The 9,425-nt window shown below is 47.2% G+C and overlaps 1 protein-coding gene across 1 annotated transcript; it reads left to right on the forward strand.

The window, feature by feature from the left end:
• The first annotated feature begins 5,612 nt into the window (after positions 1 to 5,612).
• LOC139032209 (rhophilin-2-like) lies at positions 5,613 to 8,646 on the forward strand. Its single transcript, XM_070458831.1, has one exon. The coding sequence runs from the start codon at positions 5,627 to 5,629 to the stop codon at positions 7,685 to 7,687; it is 2,061 nt and encodes a 686-aa protein (XP_070314932.1). The 5' UTR covers positions 5,613 to 5,626; the 3' UTR covers positions 7,688 to 8,646.
• Positions 8,647 to 9,425: the final 779 nt, after the last annotated feature.

Here is a 9,425-nt window from a genome sequence, read left to right on the forward strand (position 1 = left end):
AGATAGCTCTATAATATTTAAAGAAATTCAGTTAATGGTTTAATTTTTTTTCTTAAAAGAAAACATGAGGCTTAGTATGGTTTTATAGGAAAATTCTTCCCAAAAGTCAAAGAATACATTACTCCAACCTTTTAGAAATTCCTTCAGAGGCTAGAGTTTTCAGCAGATATTGAAAAATTAATCATAAAATGTATACAGAAGAGCAAAGGCCCAAGTGGCAGACGTGTGGAGGAAACTGAGGGTATTTGAACTCCAGAAATCTGCTGCTGCTGCTAAGTCACTTCAGTCATGTCTGACGCTGAGCGACCCCGTAGACAGCAGCCCACCAGTCTCCTCCGTCCTTGGGATTCTCCAGGCAAGAATACTGGAGTGGGTTGCCATTTCCTTCTCCAGAAATCAACCTTTATTATAAAGTTATAGTAAAGACAGATGTGATGGAGCTTCCCTGGTGGTCCAGTGGATAAGACTCCACATTCCCAATGCAGGGGGCCAGGGTCCGATCCCTGATTGAGGGACTAGATCCCACATGCTACAACTAAGAGCTCGACTGCCTCAACTAAACGATCCTGTATGTCACAGTGAAGACGGAAGATCCTGCAACTAAGACCCAGTGCAGTCAAACAAATACATACAGAGACAGGTATGGTATGGGAGTCGGAGCGGGAAAATTCACCAGTGGAACATAACAGAGAGTCCAAAGCCGTTCCTACTCACATATAGAATTGAAATTTGACATGGCTGTCCTTGTGGCTCTTTGGGGAAAGGACGTGCTTAGTTCTGTCCGACTCTTTGTGACCCCATGGGCTGCAGCCCACCAGGCTCCTCTGTCCATGGGGATTCTCCAGACAAGAATCTGGAGTGGGCTGCCATGTCCTCCTCCAGGGAATCTGCCCAACCCAGAGATCAAACCCAGGTCTCCCACACTGCAGGCGGATTCTTTACTACCTGAACCACCAGGGAAGCCCCAGAGTACTGGAGTGGGTAGCCCATCCCTTCTCCAGGGGAACTTTGCGACCTGGGAATCAAACCTGGAGTATTCAATTAATGGTACTGGCATCACTGGGTATCCATGTGGCAAAAAGTTAAATTGGATCTCTACCTCACAACAGAACTAATAACAATTTTAATTCCAGATGAATGAAAGACTTGAAAGTGAAAAGTAACACTTTATAACTTTTCAGAAAATACCCTAATACATATTCCTTTACAGGTACATGTGAGAGTGTCTCAGTTAACCTAGGGGTGAGATCAATGAATCTCAAGGTTAAACTCACACATAATTTCATTAAGTCCTACTAGATTGCTCTCCAGAAGTATCAACAGTTAAAAATTCCAGCAGCAGTACCAGAGAGGTCCAGTCTCACCCTGTCTTTACCAATACTTCTCCTTCAACCACTTTATTTTTTCTTTTTGCCATTTTGAGGGATGTAAAGTAACATTTCGTTATGTCAATTTCATTTTTATGACTCTAAGAAGGTTGAGCAAACACTTCCTGGCCATGTGCATTTCCCTTTCTCTAAGTTGCCTAGTCATAATTTTTGTCCATCTTTCCACAAAATTTCCCATGTTTTTCTTGTTAATTTGCCATGATTTTGTCATATAGTCACTGTGTTATTCATCTGTTACCATCTAGCCATGGAAAGTTATGACCAACCTAGATAGCATATTAAAAAGCAAAGACATTACTCTGCCAACAAAGGTCCGTCTAGTCAAGGCTATGGTTTTTCCAGTGGTCATGTATGGATGTGAGAGTTGGACTGTGAGGAAAGCTGAGTGCGGAAAAATTGATGCTTTTGAACTGTGGTGTTAGAGAAGACTCTTGAGAGTCCCTTGGACTGCAAGGAGATCCAACCAGTCCATCCTAAAGGAGATCAGTCCTGGGTGTTCATTGGAAGGACTGATGCTGAAGCTGAAACTCCAGTACTTTGGCCACTTCATTTGAAGAGTTGACTCATTGGAAAAGACCCTGCTGCTGGGAGGGACTGGGGGCAGGAGGAGAAGGGGACGACAGAGGATGAGATGGCTGGATGGCTTCACCGACTCGATGGACAGGAGTTTGAGTAAACTCTGGGAGTTTGTGATGGACAGGGAGGCCTGGCGTGCTGCGGTCCATGGGGTCGCAAAGAGTCAGACACGACTGAGCAACTGAATTGAGCTGAACTGAACCACGGAAAAGATAATTCTTTCCCAGCCTTTTTCTTTCTTTTCTTTCCCAGTTTTTTAAACTTTTGATAGCCTTGTCTATGAAATTAATTGAATAAAACTCCTTAATTTCTTAAAAAAGATTGGTTTAATTATTTTTGTCTGTGCTAAAAAAATTAAATCAAAAATCTTAAAAAAAAATAAGGAGTTTTGCTCAATTAACTTCATAGACAAGGCTGTCAGAAGGCTTTTGGCTGCCCTGGGCTTCCCTGGTGGCTCCGGTGGCAAAGCGTCTGCCAGCAGTGCAGGAGACCCCGGTTCGATCCCTGCGTCGGGAAGATCCCCTGGAGAAGGAAATGGCAACCACTTCAGTATTCACGCCTGGAAATTCCATGGACGGAGGAGCGTGGAGGGCTACAGTCCATGGGGTCGCAAAGAGTCGGACACGACTGAGCGGCTTCACTTTCTTTGGCCGTGCTGGGTCTTTGCTGTTGCTCACAGGCTTTCTCTAATCGCGGCGAGCAAGGGGCTACCCTGTCACGGTAGAAGGGCTTCCCATTGCAGTGACTTCTCTTGCTGTGGAGCACGGGCTCTAGGCATGCAGCCTCAGTAGCTACGGTGTGCTGGCTTCGATGCCCTGCTGCACGTGGAATCTTCCCGGGCCAGGGATCGACCTGCACCTCCTGCACTGGCAGGCAGATCCTTAACCTCTAGACCACCAGGGAAGCCCCCAATTAATTTGTACAATGATGAAGCTGAAGCTCCAATATTTTGGCCACCTGATGAGAAGAGCCGACTCATTAGAAAAGACCCTGATGCTGGGAAAGATTGAAGGCAGGAGGAGAAGGGGACGACAGAGGATGAGATGGTTGGATGGCATCACCTTCTCAATGGACATGAGTTTGGGAAAACTCCCGGAATTGGTGATGGACAGGGAGGCCTGGTGTGCTGCAGTCCATGGGGTTGCAAAGAGTCGGACATGACTGAGCAACTGAACTGAACTGAACTGAATTGAAATCTTAGAAACTTACAGACTTCTTTTCACCCCCATTTCTTCTGTAAAATCGTTCAAGTTTTCTGCCTACTATCCTACTATCCTGAAATGTTCATCTTTTTCTTACTGATTTTAGGGATCCTTGATAAATTATGGATCCTAATCCCTCTAAGGGTGTTAACTCCCTAACATTTCTTAAGGTATTTCGTATAGGCTGAGCCCAGGGTATGCTTAAGGTTGGAAGCCAGGATCTCTCCACTAAAGCTGGAAGTGACCTCTGGGGTGGCTAAGGGTATAGGGGAAGCACTGGCAGCATTTACTGTACCCACTGATTAGTTTCCTAGGGTCACCATAACAAAGTGCCAGAAACTGAGTGGCTTAAAACAATGGACATGCATCCCTTCGCACTGCTGGAGGCTAGAAGTCCAAACTCAAGGTGTCAGCAGTGTTGGTTCCTTTGAGGGCTAGGAGGAAGAATCCGTTCCATGCCTCTCTCCCACCTTCTGGTGATGGCCAGCAATCCCTAGCCTGTAGGAGCATTACCCCAATCTCTGTCTCCATCTATATGCAGTACTCTCCATGTGTCTGTGTATCTTCACATGATCAGCTTCTCACAAGCAGAGCAGTCGTTTTAGGACTTCCCTAAATTGGCCCAGCGATTTAAGAATACAGCACTCAGTGCAGGGGATTCACGGGTTCGATCCCCGGTCCAGGGAAATTCCACCTGCCACAGAGCAACAAGGCCTGTGCAGCGGAACCACTGAGCCTGCGCTCTCGAGCCCGTGACGTTCAGCGGGAGAAGCCACCGCAGTGAGAAGCCCTCGCACCGCAGCTGGCGGAGCGGCCCCCGCTCTCCACCACTGGAGAGAGCTTGCTCACAGCAGCAAAGACCCGGCGCAGCCAAAAATAAATAAACAAACACAATTTGAAAAAAGAACGCCAGTCATTTTGGATTAGGAGTCCACCCTACTCCGGGACGGCCTTGCTGTGGTTTAGTTGCTAAGTCGTGTCCGACTCATTGCAGCCCCATGGACTGCAGCACGCCAGGCCTCCCTGTCCATCACCAAGTTACGGACTTTACCCAAACTCATGCCCATTGAGTCGTGATGCCATCCAAACATCTCATCTTCTGTCGTCCCCCTCTCCTCCCACCTTCAATCTTTCCCAGCATCAGGGTCTTTTCAAATGAGTCAGCTCTTCACATCAGGTGGCCAAAGTATTGGAGTTTCAGCTTCAGCATCAGTCCTTCCAGTGAATATTCAGGACTGATCTCCTTTAGGATGGACTGGTTGGATCTCCTTGCTGTCCAAGGGACTCTCAAGAGTCTTCTCCAACACCACAGTTCAAAAGCATCAATTCTTAAGCACTTTCTTTTTAGTCCAACTCTCACATTCATACATGACTACTGGAAAAATCATAGCTTTGACTAGACGGACCTTTGTTGGCAAACTAATGTCTCTACTTTTTAAAATGCTGTCTAGGTTGGTCATAGCTTTTCTTCCAAGTACAGTGGTTAGGACTCAGCATTTTCATTGCCAGGGCCCTGGGTTCGATCTCTGGTTGGGGAGCTAAGGTCCTGCAACCCACGTGGCACAGTCAAAATATATATTGTTTATCTATAACTTAACTCTAAGCAAATTTCCAATCCTACTCTCCCCCTCTAACCAGTTGATCATCCCAAGCCCCTTCTATAAGGAATTCTAGAACCACTGTTGACTCTCAAGCTCCACACAGCTGGGTATGCCATGGTCACTGTCCCCGTTTATGACCATGGGTAGTTAGTGAGCTTTGAAGGCGCCAAGGGCCATAAGTAACCTGGAGGTCATCCATGTTCTCTTGGAACTGTGGAGCCTCATAGTCCAGCCCCTGGCCTGGGTAGGGCCAAAAAGCTGAGCTGGGGCGAGCTGGGGTGAGTTAAGACAGGGCAGGGGACAGGAACAGGAATGCTCAGCGAGATCTCTGACAGGCCTGGCAGGCCAGCAGGGCACATGACTCTTTCCCAATTGGGACTCTACTTGGCCACCAAAAGCTTTAGAATTATTCCCATGTCAAGTGGGTGCACACTGTCCCAGAACAGCCTTTGCTTTCTTCCCTCGAGCCTTGAGCGAAGGGCCTTGGGGGTGCCGGGGCTGCACAGAGCTAGAGGGTAGGGGAGCCCTCCTGCTGCTTTCTCTGGGCCAGCCCTGCCTCAGATCCAGAAACCACTCTAGATGCAAAGGTGGATGTGTGGAAAGGGGGTGGGGGATCAGAGGAAGGGGAGGGAGGGGGAGGGAAGAGGAATCTCTGCAGCTGGGGGTCCTGAGTGTTCAGGAGGCTGAGCACTCCAGGCCCAGGACACAGAGATGCTGGGCCACAGAACCAGAGAGCGTGAAGATGCTGCCTCATTTCCCCCCCTCCCCTCTCCTCCGCTTCCCCTTTCCTTTCCCCACACCACCCATCTAAGCTGAGAGAAGATGCAGATTCAGAGTTCTGCACGCCTGTGCCGCCAGCATGACTGACGCGCTGCTGCCCGCAGCCCCCCAGCCTCTGGAGAAAGAGGGCAACTGCTACTTTCGGAAGGGTTGCAATCCCCTTGCGCAAACTGGCCGGAGCAAACTTCAGAATCAGAGGGCTGCCTTGAACCAGCAGATCTTGAAAGCCATGCGGATGGGAACGGGAGCTGAGAACCTTCTGAAAGCAGCCACGAACCAAAAGGTACGAGAGCAGGTGCGCCTGGAACTGAGCTTCTTGAATTCAGACCTGCAGATGCTTAAAGAAGAGCTGGAGGGACTCAACATCTCAGTGGGAGTCTATCAGAACACAGAGGAAGCATTTACGATTCCTCTGATTCCACTTGGCCTGAAGGAAACCAAGGACGTTGATTTTTCAGTCGCTCTCAAGGATTTTATTCTGGAACATTACAGTGAAGACAGCTACCTCTACGAAGATGAAATAGCAGATCTCATGGATTTGAGACAAGCCTGTCGGACGCCCAGCCGAAATGGGGCGGGAGTAGAGCTGCTGATGAGTTACTTCATCCAGCTGGGGTTTGTCGAGAGCCGATTCTTCCCGCCCACCCGACAGATGGGGATCCTGTTTACCTGGTATGACTCCCTCACCGGGGTTCCGGTCAGCCAACAGAACCTGCTGCTGGAGAAGGCCAGCATCCTGTTTAACATCGGAGCCCTCTATACACAGATCGGCACCCGGTGCAACCGGCAGACAGAAGCCGGGCTGGAGAGCACGGTGGATGCCTTTCAGAGAGCCGCAGGGGTTTTAAACTACCTGAAGGAGACGTTTACGCACACTCCAAGTTACGACATGAGCCCCGCCATGCTCACTGTGCTGGTCAAAATGATGCTGGCACAAGCCCAGGAAAGCACGTTTGAGAAGGTCTGCCTCCCTGGGCTCCAGAACGAGTTCTTCCTCCTGGTAAAGGTGGCCCAGGAAGCGGCCAAGGTGGGAGAAGTCTATCAGCAGCTGCACACGGCCATGAACCAGGAGCCGGTGAAGGAGAACATCCCGTACTCCTGGGCCAGCTTGGCCTGCGTGAAGGCCCACCACTATGAAGCCCTGGCCCACTATTTCACAGCCACCCTGCTCATCGACCACCAGCTGAAGCCTGGTGAAGATGAGGACCACCAGGAGAAGTGCCTGTCCCAGCTCTACGGCCACATGCCAGAGGGACTGACACCCTTGGCCACCCTGAGGAATGTTCATCAGCGCCAACTACTGGGGAAATCCCATCTGTGCCGAGCTATTACCCACCACGAGGAGTCCATGAGGGAGGCCAGCCTGTGCAAGAAGCTCTGCAACATCGAGGTGCTGCAGGAGGTGCTGTCTGCGGCACACCAGCGGTCCCAGCTTAAGTACACTCAGCTCCGGGAGGATGATGACCTCCTGAACTTGACCGATGCCCCTGATATCATCTCTAAAACTGAGCGAGAAGTTGAAATTATACTCCCACAGTTCTCTAAAGTGACAGTAACGGACTTCTTCCAAAAGCTGGGTCCTTTATCTGTGTTTTCGGCTAACAAGAGATGGACGGCTCCTCGAAGTATTCACTTCACTGCAGAAGAAGGGGACTTGGGGTTCACCCTGAGAGGAAACTCCCCAGTTCAAGTCCACTTCCTGGATCCCTACTGCTCTGCTGCGGCGGCAGGAACCAAGGAAGGGGATTATATTGTTTCCATTCAAGACGTTGATTGTAAGTGGCTGACGGTGAGTGAGGTTATGAAGATGCTGAAGAGCTTTGGCCAGAATGACATTGAGATGAAGGTCGTGAGCCTCCTGGATGCCACATCGTCCGTGCATAGTAAATGTGCCACATACTCTGTGGGAATGCAGAAGACTTACTCCATGATCTGCTTAGGCATAGATGTTGATGATAAAACTGATAAAACCAAGAAAATCTCGAAAAAGCTCTCGTTTTTGAGCTGGAGCACCAACAAGAACAGACAGAAGTCGGCGAGCACCCTGTGCCTCCCGTCGGTTGGTGTCGCGAGGCCTCCGGTCAAGAAAAAGCTCTCCTCTCCCTTCAGCCTTCTCAACACCGACAGCTCTTTGTACTGACGTGAAGAAGCCAGAGCGCTGCTCGTGCTGACTGGGCCTTCGCATTTGTGCCATAGAGGAAGAGTTCTCAATATTCTCAAATCCCATTTTCCCGTAGCATAAACATACAATTGATATGTCCTTGAGTGTAAGTAACAAGAAGCCTCTAGAAGCTTGTGGAAAACAAACTTAATTAGGGGAGTCTCACCGTACTGCTGCAAGTTATTTATTATATAAAGTATTGTAAATAGAATAACGTGGAAATATGGCTATTTTTAAAGACTAGAATTAGGACTCTTAGTTACTTACTGTCAGAGTTCAATTAGGATTTCCTATATGGGTCTTATTAGTAAGTTTTTAGGCTTGGGTGAAACATAGATTAATTCCTTAACTCAGAATTCAGATGACCTCAAATCCAGGCAGGGGGAGGGACTATAATGCTAGACTAAGTGTTATTAAAAACTGTTCCAAAGACCTGCTGCCTAAGGGGGAATCACTAACCTAGAACAAGATTTTACTATTATTTGTAGATAATATGAATGCTATTTCCAGATAAAGTCTAGTGCCAAATTTGTCATGACTTTAGATTAAAAAAAAAAAACATTTAGGAGCAGTTTTTCTTCCATTTTATGTCACTTAAAAGTCGCTAACACAGTGGCAGTGTTAGATGAAGATGCCGTCTACAAGGTAGATAATATACTGTTTGATACTCAAAACATTTCTCATTTTGTTTAAAGTAGAAAGTACATAATTGTATATTTTAAGAGTCTTTAGGAAGGGTTAAAAACATTGTACAAGGTCAAGATGTAAATGACTCAAGTTTAGAGCTCTATTTGACTTTGTAAAATGACATTGGTTTGTCTTGCTATACGTTGGATGACACAGTGGTTCTAAGATTCACTGTTGACATAGTATAAGTTATATAGCTTCTACAGATATAGCACTGCCATGTCATTTTGAGAATAAATGAACTTAAAATATTTTGTAGTGTGTAATGTCAAAAGGGAAGCAACCATATTTGGGAAAGTGTATCCACTGTTCTTACTGATATTTTTGTATAAATATTTAAATAAATTCATTTGCCTCAGTTAAAAAAAAAAAAAAAAAAGATGCAGATTCACTCCTGTTTGCTGGGGGTGTGGGGACACGTGATGCCTCTGGATGCCCCAAGTGCATTCTGCCCCTCCTGTGTCATCTTGATCAAATCACTTAAGGACAGAAACCCAGTTTGCATGGGTGTTCACATCATGACCTCATGGGATCCTGCAGCTATGCTCACCATAACACATTATATCTCATTCAATCCTCGTTACAACTCTACAAGATTCTGTTAAGCACCCACTTTACAGAGGAGAAAATGGAGACTTAGAGAGGTGGTGTTAACTTCTCAAGGTCACATGGCTAATAAGTAGCACAACTGGAACTCAACTCAACTCCAAAGTGTGAGCTGTTCTATAATCCCAGAATGGAGAAAAGAGATGATCACTAACTATCCTCACCGTACAGATGAAGAAACTGATTCAGAGAAGTCAAGTCACTGCCAATGATTGTACAAATGGGAAGTGGTGATGCCACGGTGCAAACTCATTTCTTTACCAGCAGCCCAATGTCTATGTTGCCAACAACAACAAAGTGAGGCATCCTAAGTAGATGATCTCAGAGAGTCTCTCCAGCTGAAATCTTTTTACATTCTGGGTTGAGACAAAGAGGAATTGGAAGGAGGATGAGTGTAAAGAAGCAACTTGGTCTTATGGCTATG

This window comes from Odocoileus virginianus, chromosome 30 (genome assembly GCF_023699985.2).
Source record: "Odocoileus virginianus isolate 20LAN1187 ecotype Illinois chromosome 30, Ovbor_1.2, whole genome shotgun sequence".
NCBI lineage: Eukaryota > Metazoa > Chordata > Mammalia > Artiodactyla > Cervidae > Odocoileus > Odocoileus virginianus.